The 25,958-nt window shown below is 39.6% G+C and overlaps 1 protein-coding gene across 2 annotated transcripts in view; it reads left to right on the top strand.

Moving 5' to 3' along the window:
• Nucleotides 1-25,958, top strand: part of NBAS (NBAS subunit of NRZ tethering complex) — a 459,930-nt gene that overhangs the window by 228,905 nt on the left and 205,067 nt on the right. For both annotated transcript variants that reach the window (XM_030921163.1, XM_010354668.2), the window contains exons 36-38: nucleotides 5,540-5,707; nucleotides 7,990-8,103; nucleotides 8,748-8,871. In XM_030921163.1, coding sequence (XP_030777023.1) covers nucleotides 5,540-5,707; nucleotides 7,990-8,103; nucleotides 8,748-8,871 — 406 coding nt within the window. The remainder of the gene's footprint in view (nucleotides 1-5,539; nucleotides 5,708-7,989; nucleotides 8,104-8,747; nucleotides 8,872-25,958) is intronic.

Here is a 25,958-nt window from a genome sequence, read left to right as displayed (position 1 = left end):
ACTGTCTAGTTGGAAAGAACAACAAAAAAATAAATATCAATATATTATGACAAGTGCATTAATAGTATGCATGTAATATTTGAATGGGTAAAAGTGTGATACTGTCTTAAGATTTTACTTACAGCAAAAATATTACATGTCAAGGAAAACTTAGAACATCTTTTTGATCTTGGAACAGGCAAAGATTTCCATTTCCGTTTGTTTTGTTTTTTTTTGTTTTTTGTTTTCTTGGAAATGAGGATCCCTGTCATCCAGGCGGGAAGGCAGTGGTGCAATCACAGCTCACTGCAGCCTTAACCTCCAGGGCTCAAGCAATCCTATTACCTCAGCCTCCCACAGAGCTAGGACTAGGGCCACGTGCCACAATGCCTGGGTAATTTTTTATTTTTTATTTTGTAAAGATGGGAGTCTTACTTTGTTGCCGGACTGGAGATTTCTTAAATATGATACAAAAAATACTAATCATAATTAAAAACTGACGAATTGGACTAATTTAAGATTAGTCCAATTAACAGATTAACATCTGTTAATCACAAGACACTATTAAGAGAATGAAAATGTAATATACAGAGTAATAGCAAATATTTATAATTCATGTATTTAATAAGGAATGTGTATCCAGAATATATAAACAGCTTCTGTAAGTGAATAAAACAGATGGATAACCATTAGAAGAATGGCAAAAGACTCCAACAGACACTTGACAAAAGAATGTATTCAAATGGCCCAACATATACAGAAAGGTATTCAACTTCATTAGTCTCTGGTGAGGTGCAAATTAAAACCACAAAGAGATACCGTTACAGAATTACCAGAGTCGCTTAAATGAAAAAGACATGAAATACCATTTGTTGGTATGGATGTGGAGCAACCAGAACTCTTATAATTGCTGGCTAGTGTAATAACCACTTCAGAAAATATTTGCACTATTTACTAAATCTGGACAAATGTATATTCTATGCCTTAGCAATTCCACTGCTAAGTATATACCAGAAAAGCATATGTTCACCAAAATAGAATTACCAGCATGTCAGGGCAGCACTATTGGTATTATCTTCAATCTGGGGACTACCCAAATGCTCATTAATAGAAGAAAAAATAAGTAAGTTCTGGCATGTTTGTTACAAAATGATATGACATAGTAATGAGTTGAACAATTTTTTTTTATTTTACTTTTTATAGAGATGAGATCCCATTGTGTTACCCAGGCTGGTCTCAAACTCCTGGCCTCAACTCATCCTCCCACCTTGGCCTCCCTAAGTACGGGGATTACAGGCGTGGAGTAGAACAATCTTTACTCTCAAAATCTGAATGAATGTGTGTTGAGTGAAAGAAATCAGAACAAAAGAGTACATAATTTCATTCATATGAAGTATAAAAATAGACAAAATTAATTTATGCTGCTGCAAATCAGGGTAGTATTTGTTTTAGCAGGGTTAGTGGCTGCAAGTGAGTTCGAGAGGAGCTTCTAGGATTCCGGTGGTGTTATATTTCTCTGCCTAAGGGCTTGTTACATAAGCTTGTTAAATTTTGTTAAACCATATGATCATTTGATATGACTTATACATCAATGAAAAGTTGTTTAAAAAGGATACCATGGATTAAACACAGGAAGGGAGAACATATGCTGGCCATAATTGTCTTTGCATCATGGGACTGTGAATAAATAGTATTCTTTTTCTTTTGCATACTTTTTTTGAATTTGCAAACCATCTTTAGTGAACTTGTATTAGTTTTATAATGTAGAAAAACAAATGAGCTTAAATAAATACAAATATAAATGTGCTTGTAATATTGCCAGCGTGTCACTGTCACTTTGATGCCAGACTGGGTTAAGGAGAAGAGAGGAGGAGACACCTCTAGGCCAGTTGTCGGTAGGCAGCATATTTAACTTATTTGGTCCTCAGTTTACTTTTCTGTCAAGTAGCATTATAATTTTTAACACTTTCATAGTGTTATTGTAAATTGTAGGGATGCTTGTATGAAACACTTAGCTCAGTCCTGGACACATAGTAGGTGTTTAATAAATGGTAGCCATTATGATTCCTAAATATTATAAACAAGATGCTGGACTTTATTGCTGGTAAATAATGTATCTAGGTCTTTGTTTCTTCTGTGTATGAACCTGGTCCTCTGTATACCTCAGCAACTTGCACTGCTCTTTTTTTTTTTTTTACCTCCACTATATCTGACCATGCTTCACAAACAATTATAGTTTTTCTGTTATTTTGTTGTTGTTGTTGTTGAGACGGAGTCTTGCTCTGTCGCCCAGGCTGGAGTGCAGTGACTGGATCTCAGCTCACTGCAAGCTCCGCCTCCCGGGTTCCCGCCATTCTCCTGCCTCAGCCTCCCGAGTAGCTGGGACTACAGGCGCCCGCCACCTCACCCGGCTAGTTTTTTGTATTTTTAGTAGAGACGGGGTTTCACCGTGTTAGCCAGGATGGTCTCGATCTCCTGACCTCGTGATCCGCCCGTCTCGGCCTCCCAAAGTCCTGGGATTACAGGCTTGAGCCACCACGCCCGGCCAGTTTTTCTGTTATTGACTTTCCTTCCATTTTTTTTTCTTTCTCCCAGATCTCCAGTAAGTTCCATTTTGAACTTTCTTTGTTAGCTGATTGGATGGAATTTCTCTACTTATCTGACTTGCCTCAGGCCATTTTTACATTTATATGAATTAGGATAAAAACATTTAAACATAATATATACATTTAATTGGAAAATACCTTATGATAACTTCTTTATGTTCCCAGTGTCACTACCGTAATTCAGTCCCTAATTATTTTAAACTAGGATTGAGGCACCAGTCTCCTAACTGGATTCTTGATCCTGGAAGAATATTACTGAAATACAAATCTAATTATGTTACTCCCTATTTTTAAAGCCTTCCAGTGGCTTTCCCTTCCCTCTAGTTGACAATGGAGGTTCTTGGGTGTGGTTTATAGTTATCTTGCAGGGCTTAACTCTACCTTCTTTCATCCTCACCTCCTGCTATTTCTTTTTCCATGCTGTGTTCTGTGTCTTTGCTGAGTCACTTAAGGTTCCTCTATTTTGCCATGTTTCAGAAGTTGCACCCTCTTAAGTTGCAGTTTCTTCCTGAAATCATTTTCACCAGTTCTTCTCTGGAAACCGTCAATTTTTTCCCTCAGAAAGATTACCTTCTCTGCGAAGCCTTCTATGATCGCGCCTCCAGGCAGAGGATGTAATGATCTCTCTTCGTGTTCTCATAGTACTCTCTATGCGTTAATACCTCTCGTATAAAAGTTGTTATTATCCTGTAATTATTTCTCTATATCTCTGCTTTCCTTCCTATTTTCTGAGCTCCTTGAGGGCAGAGCCTGTGTCTTACTCATTTTTGTCACCCTATTGCCTAGTATGAGATATATAAACTGAGAGAGAAAACGAGTTCATGTGTGGAACACCAGCTATAAGGGAATCGAGGAAATATAGTTTTTGGCTTCTCAACTTCTAGCAACAGTAAGACAATCTGTAAGGGGGTCTAAGTGGAGTCGAGTGAACTAAACTGTAGTATCTGCCATAATCTGGAACCCAGGAGGAGATACTGTATTTTATTGGCACTGAAACCTCAATTATTTTTTGTATTGTTGCCCTGATAGTATACAGGCTTTTTGTCTGTTTTTTTTTCTTTATTTACATATCATTCATTTTTATATGTTGCTGTTTTTATAATTAAATTATAGTGTATCATATTGCATTGAGTTGATGGTTTTTGCACTTTTTAACGCCCAAGAAACCAACAAGAAACAATTTTTTTTTCTTTTTTGTGCATGACCAAACCAGTTTACAATACTTGTGGGGAACCTTAAACAATAGCCAGCTGGGTAAATTGTAAGCATTGGTTAATATAGCTTACATACGTTTCCCTTTAGAAGGAAGAATAAATGCATTTATTTGTGTTCTAATGTAACATATTTGTTTTCTGTTGCTGCTGTCTTATATTACCACAAACTTTGCAGCTTTAAAACAATGCAACTGATTATTTTACAGTTCCCGTAGGACAGAAATTTGACAGACTTGGTTGAATCTCTTCTTAGAGCCACACAAGGCCAAAATCAAGGTGCCAACAAGGCTGTGTTCTTTTCCAGAGGCTCTGGAGAAGGTCTTGTTTCTGTGTTCTTTCATGGTGTTGGTAGGTTTAATTCCTCGTGGTTGTAGGACTGAGGTCTGCATTATCTTACTGGATATCACCTGAGGGCTGTTCTCAGTGTCTACAGGCTGCCTACGTTCCTTGGCCTGTGGTTCCCTTTTCTTCCTCTTCAAAGCCAACAACGGTGGGTTGAGTTCCCTACTGCTTAAAATCTCTCCTGCCTCTTCCCCCATGGCTTATCTCTGACACTCACTCTCCCTGATCCTCATTGAGAAATATCCTCTGCTTTAAGGGGACTTGTGATTAGCTTGGTCCTACTCAGGTAATTCAGGATAATCTCCTTACTTCGAGGTCTGTACCGTTAATCACACCTGCCATTTTCTTTGCCACGCCGTGTTACATGGTCACAGCTTCTAGGCATAAGGATATGGCCATTACTGGGGACCCATAATTCTACTTACCATATATGGCAACTGTCAAGTTGATCTAAAAGAGTGAGTTCTAAGTATTTGTTGTGTGATGATGCCCTGGTAATTATTGATTACATGATTTGTTACTTTATTATTATTTAAATTGTGTCTGAATGAATAACATGATGTAGACTTAAGTAGCCAAACCAAGCTATTACATTATCCTTCTATGAGTCACAACAAGCTATTGGTATTGATAAACTAAGCCTTAAGTTTTTCTTCTGTTTAACTGAGATTCTTAAGAAAAAACTAAGTGGAAGTGGATAGACACTAAACTAAGAAGTTATAGAACAAATAATATTTTTCTTTGACTAAATGCAGATATGGTCTTCATCCTTTTGGTTTCAAAGACTGTAATTAATGAATTGACATTTTCTCCCTGTGGAATCTCTCAGATTAGTAAACGGAGAGTGAGAATTTCAGCTGATTGCTTCAGGATTGCCAGGAGGTACCACATAATAAACCCGTCAAACACTATTAATTACCTACTTGTTTGGATGGAAAACACACCTTTTAATAGTTCAAGGTTGATTGTCTGAATATTCTACTTCTTTCTGGGTCACAGTAGCGTTATTCAGATGAATAATTTATTTCTTAATTAACCTAAATAATAAATACTTTAAATGTGTTGTCAAGGAAACAAATATGAGTATCTCATGGTTGGGATATTAGATTGGTAAAAAATAAAATACCAATTATTTGCTTTATAAATATTTCTGAGGGATTATTTAACTAATGCACTATGCTGTTTTTCTCTTTTCCCTATTTTATTTTTATTTTTTGGCAAATGATTGAGAGAGGAACAATATGTTGATAGTACTCTTTTAACATTTATTTTGTAACAAGCCAAGATTAATGGATTTTTAAATTTATCTGTCTTGATGTTTAATATCTGATCATTTTAAGCAGTGACATTATCACTATCTTTCCTGTTCTTATGAGAATGCATTTTTGCCCTTGCTAGGATGAAGTAGGTGTTCCAGGTGGCAATTCAGCTGACCTATTACGCTGGACCACTGCTACCACCCTGAAAGTCCTTTCCAACACCACGACCACCACCAAGGCGGTGCTGCAGGCCGTCAGTGATGGGCAATGGTGGAAGAAGTCTTTAACTTACCTTCGACCCCTTCAGGTAACGTCTTTCTTTTTAAAATCAATTGCATGGTTTATATAAATTCATTAGCATGTTTCAGTTGTTTTCACTGTTCCATCTTTATCTTGTCTAGATTGTTAAAACAATCTCTTAAGAAATGTAGGCCTCTCATCAGATAGGGAATGAGTAATCTGTTTTATAGAATGTAATATACTCCCATGGAGTACTTGCAAAGGACACTAATAGAGATTTAGGTAAGGCCTGGTTTATGTATCAGAATTTAGTGAGATGAAAAGAAAAATTTTATCAATGCTTACTTGCTTTTGCTATACTTCTACAGGCTGGTAGTTGAGGAAGAGTGCTAGGAGACAGATTGGGGGCTCTCAGGAAAGAAAACAGTTGAACAGATTCTTGTTTCCATTCTGGAAGTCAAAGTCAGGGCAGGGAGTAGAGCAACTGAGTTTGCTCTGCATTCTCATACTGCAGTCCTTTAATCTTACACTGGAAAACAAAGAGGAAAAACATACAACTATTAGCAGTTCGCCTCAAACAAACACTCCTTGTGCATCTCATTCATTCATTCAGCAAATACTTATTAGGCATTATTTTCCTGTCAAATACTGTCCTAATTACTGGGAATATGGTGGAGAAACACTTCAGTCTAATTCCCTTCTCCTGTGGAACTTATATGTCAGTAAGGGAGACACAGAAAATACATATTTGTATAATAATGTAATGGCAGGTGATAACAAGCATGACAAAGATTACATATGCAAGGTAGGTAGATCCTGAGGAGTGAAGTTCTGTTTGAGATGGAGAAGTTAGGATTTTCAGAAAAGGAGTCACTTTGAGCAGAAATATGATTGAACCAAGGAGAACAAATACAAACCCTAGCTTCCCCATACTGGGGCAGCACACTTGACATCTGCATAGAACATAAAAGGGGCCAGTGTGGTCTGAGCTGAGTGAACAATGGGGAGAATGGTAGGAGATGAGATCAGAAGGTGGTGGGGAGGCCCATCATTGAAAGCCTCCTGTAGACTGTGATAACAAATACAGAGTTTGTTTTAAGTAAGATGGAAAGCTTTTGGAGAATTTCGGCAACGCTGTTGTATGATCCAACTTTACTTTTACTATGCTCATTTAAGTGCTGTAGAAAGAGAAGAAAAGAGACAGTGAGATCAGTCCTCCTGATGAGAGAAGTGGGTAGTTTGAACCAGGGTAGTGACAAAGGCAGTGAGAAGAGGTTGGTTTGGGGATGTATTTTTTAGACCTGCTGGTGGTCTGGATGTGGAAGAAAGAGGAGACCTAAGGACAGTGGTCCCTACAGTTGGATAAGTGAAGATGCCATTTTCTGAGACACTATTAAATCTCAGCTGTAATTTTTATCATTTGCAGCGGCAGCTTCATCATTTCCCTAGACTATGTATGCTTGGCATAAAGTAACCACAATAAACCTTGGAGGAATGGGTGAATTCCTTTTACTTGCCTTTCCCAGTAAGGAGCTTTACAATCTATTTGGAGAGAGCAAAACATAAAGATAATTATCTATAATCTAGGCATACTAAAGTTCTTGCTAATCTGCAGTGCTGGTAACAAGTCTTAAAGCCATGTATGGGTGGTAGTTGTGAAGGAGATGGGGATCATGAAAGGGACACAGTCATATCATCTTACATCCATCTGGCAAGGATTCAGCAGGTAAGGTCTGAACTGGGCCTGGAAGGAAAGTTAGGATCTAACCAGGCAGTTGGCATGGCAGGACCCTCACAGTGGGAGACGACATAGAAGCGGATAGGATGCATAAAGTGGGCAGTTTGGTTGAGGTGGAAAGTTAGCCTTTAATGTTAGTTAACATTTAAAAACCTCAAATGATATCCCACGTAGTTTAGTTGTTAGGCTGTTGGTTGTTTGCCTCGTTCAGAGCTACTAAAGGATTTTTAAGCGGAGCAGCAACACGGACAAGATGATGTTTTCGAGTGGTTATTCTGACTGTAGTGTAGAAAACTCACCATGTGAACAACATTGACTACTTCAGTGTTTCTAATTCATTGATGTCAAAGTGACCGGGAAAAGAAAAAGGCACTGCAGGGTGGGGTTGATGTGCTGCTCTTAGCATGTAGTAGTTATCCTTTATTCTCTGCTGGGCATCTGTGACTCTGGCTCTCTTTTTAGGTCATGGGAAGCGCAGGAGGCATTGATCAGTTTCTCCTGAAATCAGCCTTTTCTTCCTCCCTCTCTCCCTTCTTTCCTTGCTTTTACTTCTTCTACCTCCTTGTCTTCTCTTTCTTTTTATCCGTTGTTCTTTACTTTTTTCTTTTTAGGGGCAAAAATGTGGTGGTGCATATCAAATTGGAACTACAGCCAATGAAGATCTAGAGAAACAAGGGTGTCATCCTTTTTATGAATCTGTCATCTCAAATCCTTTTGTCACTGAGGTAAGGACAGTGTGTCTAAGAACATAGATACAACTGTCATGCTGTTGTAGACAATAGAAACAAAAACTAAAATTTTCCTGAAAATGGGCTTTTTTTTTTTTTTTTTTTTGAGACGGAGTCTTGCTCTGTCGCCCAGGCTGGAGTGCAGTGGCCAGATCTCAGCTCACTGTAAGCTCCGCCTCCCGGGTTTACGCCATTCTCCTGCCTCAGCCTCCGGAGTAGCTGGGACTACAGGCGCCCGCCACCTCGCCCGGCTAGTTTTTTGTATTTTTTTTAGTAGAGATGGGGTTTCACCGTGTTAGCCAGGATGGTCTCGATCTCCTGACCTCGTGATCCACCCGTCTCAGCCTCCCAAAGTGCTGGGATTACAGGCTTGAGCCACCGCACCCGGCGAAAATGGGCTTTTTATCTTGGTTCTTACTCATGTTAATCATTGGTTTTTACATTTGTTTTTGGTATATATTATGACACATTATGAGATTAAAATCTGTTTAAAAATGTTTCATAAAAAATATGCTTTAGTTTCTGAGCAGTTATTATTCAGGTCACCAGAAAGCATAACATCCTATAATTGTGTTTTCTAAGCATATATTTGTAGGACAAAAGGCACCCTATTACATAGTGAAACTGCTTCTTTTGTCTAGTCTGAAGGAACCTATGACACTTATCAGCTTGTTCCAGTGGAAAGTTTTGCGGAAGTATTGCTGAGAACTGGAAAACTGGCAGAGGCTAAAAATAAAGGAGAAGAAGTATTTCCAACAACTGAAGGTAAGAGAGAAGGTTCTAGTTCCTTGACAGTGTGTAACTCTAGGTGTACATTGTTAACCAAGAATGTACGAATGAACAAGAGTTTGGAAAAGACATTTTTCAGTAATTTTGAATTGCATAACTTGACAGTATCATTCATTCATTCATTCATCCATTTTGTTTAAAACATTTATTGAGAACCTACTGTTTTCAGGATTTGTACTTATATTGAGGATTTAAAGGGATGAATATTATTCCTCTTTAACTGGCTAGTTATGTAAAGTGATTCTCATAGTGAATGGAAAAAATGCTCAATAAAATGTATTTCCTGATTTTATGCTTAATAGAATGTAGATCGTATTTGATCTTCAGAATTTTCTGCTTGGTGGAATATCTGTCCATGTGGAAATTTTTGAAAAGAATTAAATGCATGCAGGTTTACCAAAGACAGCTTACAATTTATACCTTTTTTCCCTTTAGCCTCCTTCTTTTTAAGGTTCTAGGATAGTTTCTTTGACTGTGTCTTTTCAGTTCCCCCGCTCTCTGCTCTGCCATCCTTAGAGAATATCTCATAATTCAAAGGCTGCTGGAACTTCAGCTCTCTTGTCTATATTTCAGATATCAGTGAGGAGGAAAAGGGTGACGGAAAAACAGTTTTCTTGAGAAAGTCCTATCCACAACTTGCACTTATTATTTTATTACTTATTAGTACTTTTTATTGTATTACTGGCCACCTCTTATTGCCAATAAGCCTGGGCAGTGCTGTCTGTTAACTGAGCACTTTGCTATATAAAGTAAAATTCGGAAAAATGCATACAGGGAACAGAACTGCTAATTCCCCCCAAAAGCTGATACTATAGTTTATTTTTAGATTTTTTTTCTATCACTACTCACATGCTGCTGGGGCGAGGAGAGGCAAATACCACTTCCCTATCCACTGTGCAGGTCCCTTGAACACTAGAGGTTTTTACTACGTTTACCATATTTCTTCGATTCTGAGATGCATGTTTTTCTATCTGTCCTTCTGTTATCAGGGCATGTATCACAGTTATGGATATATTTATGTTTCTTTTCTTCTCCGAAAAGCTATTATTAAATTTATGGCACATCTTACAGTTGAAATTGAGTATATATGAAAAGTATAGTCATGTTTCTCTTTCCCTGTTTAATTATTCTTTATTACTTCTTGCTTTTCTTTTCTTTTTATTGTCTTACATCAGTTGGCCCATGGATTCAATATGATTGATTATCAAGGTAGTTTGTACAGATAGAATCCGAGACCTTAAGAAAGTACTAGGTTGGATGCGGACCTGTTATTTGGCATAATAATGGACTGAAGTAATAACCAGAACATTCGCAAACATTGGTTTATACGATATTTTTATTATTTAGTCTGTTAAGTGTGAGCATACCTTATTTTATTGTTCTGTGCTGTATTGCACTTCGCAGATACAGTACTTTTTTAAAAGTTGAAAGTTGATGGGAATGCTATGTCAAGTAAGTCTATCAGAACCATTTTTTCAACACTGTATGCTCATTTCATGTCTGTGTCACATTTTGATAATTCTCACAGTATTTCAAACTTTTTCATGATTATTGTATCTGTTACAGTGATTTGTGATTACTGATCTTTGATGTTACTCTTGTAATTGTTTTAGTGCACCATGAACTGCACCAGTATAAGATGTAAACTTAATTGATAAATGTGTGTGTTTTGACTGCTCCACTGACCAGCCATTTTCCATCTCTCTCCCTCTTCTCGGGTCTCTCTGTTCTCTGAGTCACAACAGTATTGAAATGAGGCAAGTTAATAACCTATAATGGCCTATAAATGTTCAAGTGAAAGGAAGAGTTGCACGTCTCTAAATTAAAAGCTAAAAATGATGAAGCTTAGTGAGGAAGCTGTGTTGAAAGTTGAGAAAGACTGAAAGCTAGGCATCTTGCACCAAATAGTTAGCCAAGTTGTGAATGCAGGGGAAAAGTTCTTGAAGGAAGTTAAAAGTGCTGCTCCAGTGAACACACAGATTATAAGAACGCAAAACAACCTTATTGCTGATGTGGAGAGAGTTTTAGTGGCCTGGATAGAAGATCAGACCAGCCACAACATTCCCTTAAGCCAACGTGTAATCCAGAACAGGTGCCCTTTACTGCCTTTAATTCTGTGAAGCCTGAGAAAGGTACTGAAGCTACAGAAGAAAAGTATGAAGCTAGCAGAGGTTGGTTCATTTTGAGAAATTGCCACAGTCACCACAACCCTCAGCAACCACACTCCTGATCAGTCAGCAGCCATCAACATTGAGACTCTTCAACTGCAAAAAGATTAGGACTTACTCAGTGCTCAGATGATGATTAGCATTTTTTAGCAATGAAGTATTTTTCAATTAAGGTGTATGCATGATTTTCTAGCCATAATGTTATCGCCTGCTGATTAGACTACAGTATAGTGTAAACGCAACTTTGATATGCACTGAGAAACCAAATAATTTGTGTGATACAATTTATTGCAATATTCACTTCATTGCAGTAGTCTGGAACAAAACTCACAGTATCTCTGAGGTATGCTTTTACATGTATGTGAATTTGAATACATCTCATGTAAAAGAGGTGGTTTACAAAAAGGCAAAATAATGGAAGCACATGGTTAAAGGTCTTAAAGATGGCTGCTTTCTTGGAGTAGACCCGCTTAAACTGATTGCTCAGTGTATTAAGGCTGCTGATCTTTTCGAGTGCTGTTTTTGGAGAAATGTTGAGTGTGTAAGCAATGAGGCCCTTGGGAGGTGCATATTTCTGGGTTAGTCGGCCTCCTCTTTTCATAGAATCCTTTCAGTGCTCAGCCGTCTTTATGGTAGTTGATAACTAAATGATGAGTCATCAAAATGATCTTGAGAAGTAAAGCAAATAGTGAGGTTTTCTTGTGGAGCTTTATGGAGTGGGGGAAACATACTTGAAGATGATCAGGGATCTCTTCCAGTTTCCTTTCTAACCGTGTGGACATTATTCACTGGAGGAGAGGTCCTCGAGCCACGTGTGTGCTAGGCCCTGTCCTAGGAACTTACAATATAAAGTTGGAGACATTGTCCCTGTCTTCAACGGGCTTGTAAAAGAGTTGGGGAGACAGACAGATGTGTGTGTGATAGGCGCTATGACAGGCAAACCCAGAGGCATTGGGATGGTAGAGGTGGCAGCTGAGGGAGAAGGTGTTGTGAAGAGGCTTTCTGAAGCAGCCGATATTTGACTTGGACTTGGAAGGATGAATAAGGGAGGAAATGGATAGAGAGGTGGGTTTGGGGCAAGAAGAAATGGGATATTTTAGGAAGATGGAATAAAATTCATAGAGGCAAAGAAGATTTAAAACTTTACGATTTTTCAGGGATTTGTAAGCTATTCCAATACCTGGAGAGGAAGGGTGTGTGTGGCCAGCCAGTGGAGAGATGAAGCCTTAGTAGGCTGAGAAGAAATGCAAGGCTTTGTGAGTGAATTTAAACATTTTGAAGGAACCCTCTATCAAAAGCTATAGGGATTTCAAGCAGAAGAATACCATTCCATTCTTCTGTGCTTCCCTTTTCTTATCTATAAAATGGGCATAACAGCCTGAATGTTCTGTCCTGGGCTGTTGCTCTCCAGTGGCACCCTGATGGGCTCCCACATGTGTGCCTTCGCTCAGACTGGTCCCCTGACCTGCATGATTGCCCTCGCTACCACCTTGCCCTGTAGTCGATCCAATTCGGATTTCACAATTTTTTCAAACTTACCTCTGTAGTTCTCCTTCCTGGTTACACTTTAGAATCTCTTAGGAATTTTTTTTTTTTTTTTTTTTTTGAGACGGAGTCTTGCTCTGTCCCCCAGGCCGGAATGCAGTGGCAGCGATCTCCGCTCACTGCAAGCTCCGCCTCCCGGGTTCACGCCATTCTCCTGCCTCAGCCTCCCGAGTAGCTGGGACTACAGGCGCCCACCACCATGCCCAGCTAATTTTTTTGTATTTTTAGTAGAGATGGGGTTTCACCGTGTTAACCAGGATGGTCTCGATCTCCTGACCTCATGATCCGCCCGCCTCGGCCTCCCAAAGTGCTGGGATTACAGGCTTGAGCCACTACACCTGGCAGGAAATTTTTAAGAAATACTGTGGCCCTAGAATCCATTTTAGGTGATTTTTTTTTTTTCCCCCAGAAACTCTGGAATTGGGCCAGGTTTTTTTGGTTTTTTGTTTTGTTTTGGTTTGGTTTGTTTGTTTGTTTGTTTTGAGACAGGGTCTTGCCCTGTAGCCCAGGCTGGAGTGCAGTGGCATGATTGTGGCTCACTGCAGTCTCAACCTCTTGTGCACAAGTGACCCTCCCACCACTGCCTCCTGAGTAGCTGAAACTGCAGGTGCGCACCACCATGCCAAGCTAATGTTTGTTGTTGTTAATGTAGAGACCAAGTCTCCTCATGTTGCTCAGGCTGGTCTCAAACTCCTGGGCTCAGGCAGTCCTCCCATCTCAGCCTCCCAGACCGCACCTGACTCATACATCAAGTGTTTTCTAGAGAACCTCAGGGGATTCAGTTGTGAAACCATAGTCAAGACTATTTGGAAAGTTTCACGTCAGATATTAGATTCTCCCCAGCCTCGTGTGTCCATTCTTCATACTGAGATTTAACTCTCTGAGCTTCTCACCAGGCAGCACAGAGAAAGCTCCCTATGTCTTTTATGGCTATGTGTGGTCTCTTCAACTTAAGGTTCAAACTCTGAGTAGCACACCTACTTCTCACTCTTTTATCCTCACAGCTGTGAGGATTTTCTATGTGGTAGGTGCACAATGAATGTCTCCTCACCATGATGAAAGTACAGCATGTCTATTGGAGTCATTGGGCCAGTGAACTGAGCGTATGCTCTTAGTGTGTCTGCATCCTAGTGTGTGTACTGTTCCTAGTCATGTCTATGGGATTTTAAGGGCCTGCAGTGATTTTTTCTCTGCCCTAGTGTTTCTTGAGATTATATTTTCTGACAATCAGATTTTAATATTTTACCAGAGAAAGAATCTAAGTCTATTAAGGAGTTAAAAATTTCAAATATCATTGAACGATAAAACCATTTCAGAGCACTTACTTTTTATATTAAGAAAACGTATTACTATACCATCAATGTTAAATATAGAGGTGATTTTAATAATAATAATCTCTTTTATTTACATTTGGGCTTATAATTTATGAAGCGTTTTCATATTCCCTATCACATTTTGTATATTTTGATAATGCCAATATATCTGGAACAGTTACCTTTGGCTATTTTATAGTATCAAATATTTGTCAGAAACTCAGCAGAATTGAAGAGTGATGTAGGTTATAAATGACACAGATTAAAAATTGTGGTAAAAAAGTAATTCTTGACTTTAGTTTAGAAGTAGGTCATAATACAAATTAAACTTCCTAACATAATCTGACTTTTTAGAACTTTTTAATAAAGTTGATGAAAAGATTTTTATGGAGACTAAAGAAAATTGGTCATTATTTATTTAGCTAAATGAATGATTTAATGGCTAATGATTTCAAAATCAATAATAAGGGCAACTTTCCTCTGTGAGTTTCATTCTGGAATTAAATTTATCAGAGTGCTTTCCAGAGGCACTTACTGTGCACATAATTAGCCCTTGAAGGCTTAAGCAGTTTTATTTTATTTTTATTTTATTTTATTATACTTTAAGTTCTAGGGTACATGTACACAATGTGCAGATTTGATACATAGGTATACATGTGCCATGTTGGTTTGCTGCACCCATCATCAACTCGTCATTTACAATAGTTATTCCTCCTAATGCTATCCCTCCCCCAGCCCCTGACCCCCTGACAGGTCCTGATGTGTGATGTTCCCCGCCCTGTGTCCAAGTGTTCTCATTGTTCAGTTCCCACCTATGAGAGAGAACATACGGGTTTGGTTTTCTGTCCTTGTGATAGTTTGCTGAGAATGATGGCTTCCAGCTTCATCCATGTCCCTGCAAAGGACATGAACTCGTCCTTTTTTATGACTGCATAGTATTCCATGGTATATATGTGTCACATTTTCTTTGAGACAGAGTCTTACTCCGTCACCCAGGCTGGAGTGCAGTGGCGCAAAGTTGGCTCACTGCAAGCTCCGCCTCCCGGGATCACGCCATTCTCCTGCCTCAGCCTCCCGAGTAGCGGGGACTACAGGTGCCTGCCACCACGCCCAGCCAATTTTTGTATTTTTTTTAGTAGAGACGGGGTTTCACCGTGTTAGCCAGGATGGTCTTGATCTCCTGACCTTGTGATCCGCCCGCCTTGGCCTCCCAAAGTGCTAGGATTACAGGTGTGAGCCACCGCACCCGGCCTTGTGTCACATTTTCTTAATCCAGTCTGTCATTGATGGACATTTGGGTTGGTTCCAAGTCTTTGCTATTGTCAATAGTGCTGCAATAAACATATGTGTGCATATGTCTTTATAGTAGCATGATTTATAATCCTTGGGGTATATACCCAGTAATGGGATCTCTGGGTCAAATGGTATTTCTAGTTCGAGATTCTTGAGGAATCGCCACACTGTCTTTCACAATGGTTGTACTAATTCACACTCCCACCAACAGTGTAAAACTGTTCGTATTTCTCCACATCCTCTCCAACATCTGTTCTTTCCTGACTTTTTAATGATCGCCGTTCTAATTGGTGTGAGATGGTATCTCATTGTGGTTTTGATTTGCATTTCTCTGATGGCCAGTGATGATGAGCATTTTTCCATGTGTCTGTTGGCTGCATAGATGTCTTGTTCTGAGAAGTGTCTACTCATATCCTTTACCCACTTTTTGATGGGGTTGTTTGCTTTTTTTCTTGTATATTTGTTTAAGTTCTTTGTAGATTCTGGATATTAGCCCTTTGTCAGAAGGGTAGATTGCAAAAATTTTCTCCCATTCTATAGGTTGCCTGTTCATTCCGATGGTAGTTTCTTTGCCGTGTGGAAGCTCTTTAGTTTAATTAGATCCCATTTGTCTATTTTGGCTTTTGCTGCCATTGCTTTTGGTATTTTAGACATGAAGTCCTTGCCCATGCCTATGTCCTGAATGGTACTACCTAGGTTTTCTTCTAGGGTTTTTATGGTTTTAGGTCTAACATTTAAGTCTCTAATCCATCTTGAATTAATTTTTGTATAAGGTGTAAGGAAGGGATCCAGTTTCAGCTTTCTACATATGGCTGGCCAGTTTTCCAAGCACCATTTGTTAAATAGGGAATCCTTTCCCCATTTCTTGTTTTTGTCAAGTTTGTCAAAGATCAGATGGTTGTAGATGTGTGGTGTTATTTCTGAGGGCTCTGTTCTGTTCCATTGTTCTATATATCTGTTTTGGTACCAGTACCATGCTCTTTTGGTTACTGTAACCGTGTAGGTTGAAGTCAGGTAGCATGATGCCTCCAGCTTTGTTCTTTTTGCTTAGGATTGTCTTGGCTATGCAGGCTTGTTTTTGGTTCATATGAACTTTAAAGTAGTTTTTTTTCCAATTCTGTGAAGAAAATCAATGGTAGCTTGATGGGGATAGCATTGAATCTATAAATTACTTTGGGCAGTATGACCATTTTCACAATACTGATTCTTCCTATTCATGAGCATGGAATGTTTTTCCATTTGATTGTGTCCTCTCTTATTTCCTTGAGCAGTGGTTTATAGTTCTCTTTGAAGAGGTCCTTCACATCTCTTGTAAGCTGGATTCCTAGGTATTTTATTCTCTTTGTAGCAATTGTGAATGGGAGTTCACTCATGATTTGGCTGTCTGTGTGTCTGTTATTGGTGTATAGGAATGCTTGTGATTTTTGCACATTAATTTTGTATACTGAGACTTTGCTGAAGTTGCTTATCAGCTTAAGGAGATTTTGGGCTGAGACGATTGGGTTTTCTAAATATACAATCATGTCATCCAAAAACAGAGACAGTTTCACTTCCTCTTTTCCTAATTGAATACCCTTTGTTTCTTTCTCTTGCCTGATTGCCCTGGCCAGAACTTCCAACGCTATATTGAATAGGAGTGGTGAGAGATGGCATCCTTGTCTTGTGCCAGTTTTCAAAGGGAATGCTTCCAGTTTTTGCACACTCATTATGATATTGACTGTGGGTTTGTCATAAATAGCTCTTATTATTTGGAGACACATTCCATCAGTACCTAGTTTATTGAGAGTTTTTAGCATGAAGGACTGTTGAATTTTGTTGAAGTTCTTTTCTGCATCTATTGAGACAATCATGTGGTTTTTGTCATTGGTTCCGTTTATGTGATGAATTATGTTTATTGATTTGCGTGTGTTGAACCAGCCTTGCATCCCAGGGATGAAGCTCACTTGATCGTGATGGATAAGCTTTTTGATATGCTGCTGGATTCGGTTTGCTATTATTTTACTGAGATTTTCACATCGATGTTCATCAGGGATATTGGTGTAAAATTCTCTTTTTTTGTTGTGTCTCTGCCAGGCTTTGGTACCAGGATGATACTGGCCTCATAAAATGAGTTAGGGAGAATTCCCTCTTTTTCTATTGATTGGAATAGTTTCAGAAGAAATAGTACCAGCTCCTCTTTGTACCTCTGGTAGAATTCGGCTATGAATCTGTCTGGTCCTGGATTTTTTTTGGTTGGTAGGCTGTTAATTATTGCCTCAATTTCAGAGCCTGTTTTTGGTCTATTCAGAAATTCAACTTCTTCCAGGTTTAGTCTTGGGAGGGTGTATGTGTCTAGGAATTTATCCATTTCTTCTAGATTTTCTAGTTTATTTGTGTAGAGGTGTTTATTGTATTCTCTGATGGTTGTTTATTTCTGTGGGGTCAGCGGTGATATCCCCTTTATCATTTTTTATTGTGTCTATTTGATTCTTCTCTCTTTTCTTCTTTATTAGTCTTGCTAGCAGTCTATCAATTTTGTTGATCTTTTCAAAAAACCAACTCCTGGATTCATTGATTTTTTGAAGGGTTTTTTGTGTCTCTCCTTCAGTTTTGCTCTGATCTTAGTTATTTCTTGCCTTCTGCTAGCTTTTGCATTTGTTTGCTTTTGCTTCTCTAGTTCTTTTAATTGTGATGTTAGGTGTCGATTTTAAATCTTTCCTACTTTCTCTTGTGGGCATTTAGTGCTATAAATTTCCCTCTACACACTGCTTTAAATGCGTCCCAGAGATTCTGGTAACTTGTGTCTTTGTTCTCATTGGTTTCAAAGAACTTATTTCTGCCTTCAATTCGTTATGTACCCAGTAGTCATTCAGGAGCAGGTTGTTCAGTTTGCATGTAGTTGAGTGGTTTTGAATGAGTTTCTTAATCCTGAGTTCTAATTTGATTGCACTGTGGTCTGAGAGACAGTTTGTTGTGATTTCTGTTCTTTTACATTTGCTAAGGAGTGTTTTACTTCCAATTATGTGGTCAATTTTAGAATATGTTGGATGTGGTGCTGAGAAGAATGTATGTTCTGTTGATTTGGGGTGGACAGTTCTGTAGATGTCTATTAGGTCTGCTTGGTCCAGGGCTGAGTTCAAGTCCTGGATATCCTTGTTAACCTTTTGTCTCACTGCTCTAGTATTGACAGTGGGGTGTTCAAGTCTCCCATTATTATTGTGTGGGAGTCTAAGTCTCTTTGTAGGTCTTTTAGGCCTTGTTTTATGAATCTGGGTGCTCCTGTATTGGGCGCATATATATTTAGGATACTTAGCTCTTCTTGTTGAATTGATCATTATGTAATGGCCTTCTCTGTCTCTTGATCTTTGTTGGTTTAAAGTCTGTTTTGTCAGAGACTAGGATTGCAACCCCTGCTTTTTTGTTTTGCTTTCCATTTGCTTGGTAGCTCTTCCTCCATCCCTTTATTTTGAGCCTATTTCAACCTTGGTGAAACTGACAGTTATTTGTCTTGGGGTTGCTTTTCTTGAGGAGTATCTTTGTGGTGTTCTGTGCATTTCCTGAATTTGAATGTTGGCCTGCCTTGCTAGGTTGGGGAAGTTCTCCTGGATAATATCCTGAAGAGTGTTTTCCCATTTGGTTCCATTCTCCCCATCACTTTCAGGTACACCAATCAAACTTAGATTTGGTCTTTTCACATAGTCCCATATTTCTTGTAGGCTTTATTTGTTTCTTTTTACTCTTTTCTCTAACCTGGTCTTCTTGCTTTATTTCATTAATTTGATCTTCAGTCACTGATAGTCTTCCACTTGTTCGAATTGGCTATTGAAGCTTGTGTATGCATGATGAAGTTCTTGTGCCATGGTTTTCAGCTCCATCAGGTCATTTAAGGTCTTCTCTACACTGTTCATTCTAGTTAGACATTCGTCTAACCTTTTTTCAAGGTTTTTAGCTTCCTTGCGATGGGTTAGAACATGCTCCTTTAGTTCGGAGAAGTTTGTTATTACCAACCTTCTGAAGCCTACTTCTGTCCACTTGTCAGAGTCATTCTCCATCCAGCTTTGTTCCATTGCTGGCAAGGAGCTGCGTTCCTTTGGAGTAGCAGCAGTGCTCTGGTTTTTAGAATTTTCAGCTTTTCTGCTCTGGTTTCTCCCCATCTTTGTGGTTTTATCTACTTTTGGTCTTTGATGTTGGTGACCTACAGATGGGATTTTGGTGTGGATGTCCTTTTTGTTGATGTTCATGCTATTCCTTTCTGTTTGTTAATTTTCCTTCTAAGAGTCAGGTCCCTCAGCTGCAGGTATGTTGGAGTTTTCTGGAGGTCCACTCCAGACCCTCTTTGCCTGGGTGTCACCAACAGAGGCTACAGAACAGCAAATAATGCAGAACAGCAAATATTACTGCCTGATCCTTCCTCTGGAAGCTTCATCCCAGAGGGGCACCTGCCTGTATGAAGTGTCTGTTGGCCCCTACTGGGAGGTGTCTCCCAGTTAGGCTACACGGGATCAGGGACCCACTTGAGGAGGCAGTCTATCCATTCTCAGAGCTCAAACACTGTGCTGGGAGAACCACTGCTTTCTTCAAAGCTGTCAGACAGGTATATTAAAGTCTGTAGAAGTTGTCTGCTGCCTTTTGTTCAGCTATACTCTGCCCACAGAGGTGGAGTCTATAGAGGCAGTAATCCTTGCTGAGCTGTGGGGGGCTCCTCCCAGTTCGAGCTTCTGGGCCACTTTATTTACCTACTCAAGCCTCAACAATGGTGGACGCCCCTCCCTCAGCCAGGCTGCCACCTGGCATTTCAATCTCAGACTGCTGTGCTAGCAGTGAGCAAGGGTCCATGGGCATGGGACCTGCCACAGCCAGTCAGGTAAGAGAATCTCCTTGTCTGCCGGTCGCTGTGACCTTGGGAAAAGCGCAGTATTTTCGGCAGGAGTGTCCCGTTTTTTTTTTCAGGTACAATCTGTCATGGCTTCCCTTGGCTAGGAAAGGGAAATCCCATCACCCCTGCACTTCCCAGGTGAGGCGACGCCCCGCCCTGCTTCATCCCACCCTCCGTGGGCTGCACCCACTGTCCAACCAGTCCCAGTGAGATGAAGCAGGTACCTCAGTTGGAAATGCAGAAATCACCTGTCTTCTGCGTCCATCACACTGGGAGCTGCAGAGCAGAGCTGTTCCTATTCGGCCATCTTGGAATGGAGAGTTAAGCATAGAGTTCATCTGATTTTGGCCACATAACTTGCTCAGACAATGCGTTATATTCAAGGTTTGAGAACTGACATTACAAGTTAAATTCATGCACACTGCTAAATGTAGAGCAGGTTTTATTTATTTATTATTTATTTATTTATTTATTTATTTATTTATTTATGTTTAATGGCAAAGTCCCTGTAATTCAGTCTCTAGCCAATATTGCATGTTGTGCATCCCAGCAAAACTTACTTACCATCTTCTCTAAATATTTTGTCAAATATTGCTTCATATGGTTTGTGGAGTCCAAGTCTAAGAAGCTTCCAATATGGGTTTTGATTTCCACTTCGTTAGAATCTCTGAGTCTGGGTGAGGGCTGCTGAGACAGTTTTGATGCCCAGGGGTAGAGTGGAGACTCATGTTCTCCACTGTCCCCATCAGTTCCCTACAATTAATGTTAGTTAAGAGAGCCCTGGGCTAGGCACTTGGGTTATAGAGATTAATGCCTGGAATTATTGTATGGGAGAAAAAAGTTCATGAGATAACTTCAACAACAATTGTGTTAGGGATTCAAGAAGAGAGATTCCTTTGCTTTCCATCTCAAGTCATATGGAGAGCGGTATACTTGATGCTTGGGATTCTTCCAGTCTTGAAGCAGCTGGGAGGCCATGGGTTTAGTGTGGCCAGAAACTCAGCTGACCGAGTGCAGTGCTGGAGACCAGGCATATATAACTTGTCCAGAAGCGTCTTCTAGGAAACCCCCTTTGGGGAATAAGTAACGGACAGGGAGCTTAAGCATTTGACACGGTTTTCAGGGAGGATTTTTTTCTCTTTTCTTCCCCAGCATTTTTGTTGACAAAATTTAAAATTCACAGTAAAGTTGAAATAATTCTACAGTGAACTCTCGTTCACTCCTGTTCATTCTCCGTTCACTCCCGTACACTCCCATGTACCCTCCAATTAATATTGCCACATTTACTGTACCTATATTTCTCCACCCCTGTATTCATCAACCAAACCCAACTTCTTTTTTGATGCATTTCAAAGTAAATCACAGACATCAGTAAACTTCACCTCTTGACACTACACTGCATATCTTTAACTAGAGTATTTTTTACCTTTGTATGTTTTAAAATTTACAGTGAATTACAAAAATCTTAGTTGTATGATTGTAGAGATTCTGACAAGTGCAGCACCTGTGTAACTCTCACTCCTGTCAAGATGCAGAACCTTACTGCCACCCTAGAAAGTCTCATCCTCTTCCCAGCACACGCCCAACCCACACTTCCTACAAGGTACCCCATGCTCTGATTTTTCCCCCACTGTAGATTAGTTTTGATTGTTCTAGAATTCATTAAATGCACTCAAATGCAAAAAAGTATTATTTTGTATAGCACTTAAAGCGAAAGTTTTTGAGATTCATCTATGTTGCATCCATCAGTAGGTTTGTGTTTTTGTTTTAAAGTATTGAGTAATAGTTCATTGTACGCATGTAAAACTGTTCATCCACACTCCTGTTAAAGGATACCTGAGGTCTTTCAGCTTATGGTGTCGTTTTTTAAAAAGCTGCTGTGAACTCTCATACAAGTGTTTTTGTGGACATGTGTCTTCATTTCTCTTGGGTAAATTTTAATGGTAGAATTGCTGTGTCAAATATTATGGGTTTATTTAGTTTTATAAGGGACCACCAGAATCTCTTACTTTCAGCTGTTGTGGATTTTCTGGGCTGTAGTTTTTCAAGACTGCAGGTTTTCTATCTGAGTTTTGCCTGCCCAACATGTCACGGGCAGTAACTTGCCCTCAGGATTGAAGCTGTAAAGATGGGAAACTCACCATTCATTCTTTCAAATGGCAGCCATCTTCCAGTTTCTATTTGCTTTAGGTACCTATCCAATGACTTTTAATACTTGGTTGTTGTTGTTGTTGTTGTTGTTTGTTTGTTTTGTGTTGGAGTCTGTCTTTGTTGCGCGGGCTGGAGTGCAGTGGTGTAATCTTGGCGCACTGCAGTCTCTGCCTCCCAGGTTCAAGCAAATCTCATGCCTCACCCTCCCGAGTAGCTGGAACTACAGGTGCATGCCATCATGTCCAGATAGGGTTTTTTTGTATTTTTAATAGTGATGGGGTTTCACCATCTTGGCTTGGCCAGGCTGGTCTCGAACTCCTGGCTTCAAGTGATCCACCCACCTCGGCCTCCCAAAGTGCTGGGATTACAGGAATGAGCCACCAAGAATGAGCCACCAGGCCTGGCCTTTTAATACTTGAGTTTACAGTTTTAATCTGTAGGAGGGTTGTCTGGATAATATAACCCAATCACTGAAGAATTTAAATAGAATTACTATTGTGGATTTCACTGGAGTTCACCAGGTGACGTGTGGTTAAAATCTGAGTCATAGTTTCCCAGAAAGGGTAATAGAAAGCCAGAGAGCCTTTTGCTTAGGATTAATTCTGAGGAGTCAACTCATGAATGAAGTCTTTAACTGGTCGAGAGAATTTTGCTCATTCTGCAGCTGGCTGTGGTGGTTGAAATAGATGTGAAGAAGTCCCTAGGGAGTTAGACCTCATGGATGTTTGGGTGAGTGAGCTGTGCAAGCTCAGCAGCATTTCTGGAGGAGATGCTGAAATGAGGAGATGCTCAAAGTGAGAATTTGAAAACCACATGGCAGTAGCAATGAAAATTGCAGTTGTGTGTATTGTTCGACCTAGTAGCTCTACTTATAGTAATTTATCCTAAGAATATCTTCATTCACATTCTTAAAATGGCGTATGTTAATTGTTTGTCATAGCGTAACCTTGTCAATAGCCGGATAGGTACTGATTGAGAAAGATACTGATCTTATTTTGGATCTTCTGTTTCCTGTCTTTACAGATGAACTGCCTTTCTGAGTTTGGCAGAGATACATAAGCTTCCAAGCCTGTGTAAAAACAATACTATCTCCTTGCAGGATTTTTGAGACACTTAGAGCTAAGTAATGTAAAACACCTATTTCATGTTTGACTCACTCAGAGCATATATTTTTTAAATTATAGGTATTTGTGTTTTAGATCAATTATATTATTTTTGTTATACAAAGCAATGGCATGAGCACAGGCAGAGAGTTTGGATAACAGACTGATTTGGTTGACATACAGGGTGGATTTAATGGCAAATTAAAACCACAGATTAAGGTTGGCCCATATTTATGGAGACTTTAAATGGTCGATAGGAAATGTTAACTTTCGTTTTTTAGGGAATGGGAAACTAAGGAAGATTCTTTCTCTAAGCTAGAGAATGACACAAATTACTCAGTGCTTGAGTAAAATTAATATGAAACTGCTATTTTAAGAAAGTGCTGGCGGGGTGCGGTGGCTCAAGCCTGTAATCCCAGCACTTTGGGAGGCCGAGACGGGCGGATCACGAGGTCAGGAGATCGAGACCATCCTGGCTAATACGGTGAAACCCCGTCTCTACTAAAAAATACAAAGAACTAGCCGGGCGCGGTGGCGGGCGCCTGTAGTCCCAGCTACTCGGGAGGCTAAGACAGGAGAATGGCGTGACCCCGGGAGGCGGAGCTTGCAGTGAGCTGAGATCCGGCTACTGCACTCCAGCCTGGGCGGCAGAGCAAGACTCCGTCTCAAAAAAAAAAAAAAGAAAGTGCTGGAAGGAGAAAGACTGATGGCATCAGGTAGAACAGCTTTGGGGGGCTGTTGAAAGGGTCTAATTTTTCAACAATTAAAGCCTAGAGTTTGTGGCAGTGAAAATAGAAAGTATGTGTTAAAGAGTTCTTTCAAAATTACTCATTTGGATTTGATGAGGAACCAAGTGCTGGCAGCGGAGGAGAGGATGAAGTCCAAGATGACTCTGTGGTGTTAAGTTCAGTTTATTGGGAAAATAAGGTACTATTTTAGAAATATGAAAGATACTGGGTAAAGAATGATTAATTTGAGGTAGCATTTGAATGGCAGTGTCCAACAAGGAGTTGATAAGGCCGTTCTTGTGGGATGGTTCAAACCTGAATAGTGGGAAAATAGACCAGGGTACCAGTTGAATTTAAGAATAGAATTGAGACTGGGCATGGTAGCTCATGCCCGTAATCCCAGCACTTTGAGAATTTGAGGCAGGAGGATCACTTGAGGCCATCAGTTGAAGACCAGCTTCGGCAACATGAACATTTTTTTTGTCTCTACAAAAAAATTTTAAAGAAATAGTCTGGTGTGGTGGCACATGCCTGTCATTCTAGCTACGTGGGAGGCTGAGGTAGGAGGTTCGCTTGAGCCCAGATTTTGAGGCTTTAATGAGCCAAGATTGTCCCATTCCACTGCAGCCTGGGCAATAGACTGAGACCCCATCTTTTTAAAAAGGAAAGAAAAAAAAAGAATGTAGTGGAATTCTCTAGTTGGGGATGTAAGGTGGGATTAAGAGACAGTGTTGTATACATATGTAACAAACCTGCACGTTATGCACATGTACCCTAGAACTTAAAGTATAATTAAAAAAAAAAAAAAAAAAAAAAGAGACAGTGTTGAACTGACCTAACTGATTACTCACATTGAATGATCAAGGATGAAGATCTGGTGACCCACATAGAGGAAGATCATCTGAGGAACAGGTACAAGAGAACTCAGTGTCTTTGAAGTCAAAGGCAGGCCTATCTGGGAGTGCCTAGTGCTACAGTGAGATTTAAGAGAGAAAAGACCTTGGGTTTGGTGACCTTTGGAGATCATATTAGTTGGGACCCAGGGATGGAGGTACTTGAGGAAAAAGTGAGTGTCAAGGTAATGGGTGCAGTGGGGCAGACCACTCATTGGTAAGGTTAGCAGTGAAAAGAAAGGGGACTGTGGAGGTTGTCAGAGTGGAGAGTTATCAAGGGGAGAATTCTTTTCTAACACTGTGGTGATTTGTTTGTGTATTGGCACTAGGCAAATAAAAAAGTTACTGTGACTCTAAATCCTCTCTTGTAAGTTGAGGAAAACATCTAACTTCTTCCATAGAGAGGTTGTGAGGGGGAACTAATTCAAACGATTGCTGAGTGCTCATTGAGAAGCAGCTAAGCCACAAGAAATAAGATAACAGATGTGTATCAGCTCATCAGGTGTGACTATATAAGTCTGCTCTTGCTTCTTGGTGAAATTAGTGTTTATGCCTAAATGCAATCGTTAATTCATTAATAATTATGATTTATATAAAATGGAAATAACTCTTTGTTGCACTGTGGTTGTTATTGGAAGAACCTTTTATCAATCATTTTTAGAGGGAAATGAAAACATGTTATAACTGAAGAAAAGAATTTGTTTACTCAAGCCTGTGATTTATAGAGGGATGGAGGGAACCTACTGGGTACTTTCTGTGTGCTAGAGTGATGTTCTGCACTTTGCATACTTTACTTCATTTAATCCTCATTTACATTGGAAGCAAATATGCTTCAGACCCCAAATGCAAAGAAAACCAGAAAGATTTTTATAATTTGTTTGGCATCAAAACCTGAACTAAACTGACATGAGGCTACTTTATAGTCTGCTTATCTCACTTAATATAAGTATTCAAATGTTTTGCAGCAGAGATATTAATGTCTTTGATTATTGGGTGTTCCCACACCATACTTAG

Source organism: Rhinopithecus roxellana, chromosome 17 (genome assembly GCF_007565055.1).
Source record: "Rhinopithecus roxellana isolate Shanxi Qingling chromosome 17, ASM756505v1, whole genome shotgun sequence".
Taxonomy (NCBI): Eukaryota; Metazoa; Chordata; class Mammalia; order Primates; family Cercopithecidae; genus Rhinopithecus; species Rhinopithecus roxellana.
This window is presented reverse-complemented; position numbering and strand designations above follow the sequence as displayed.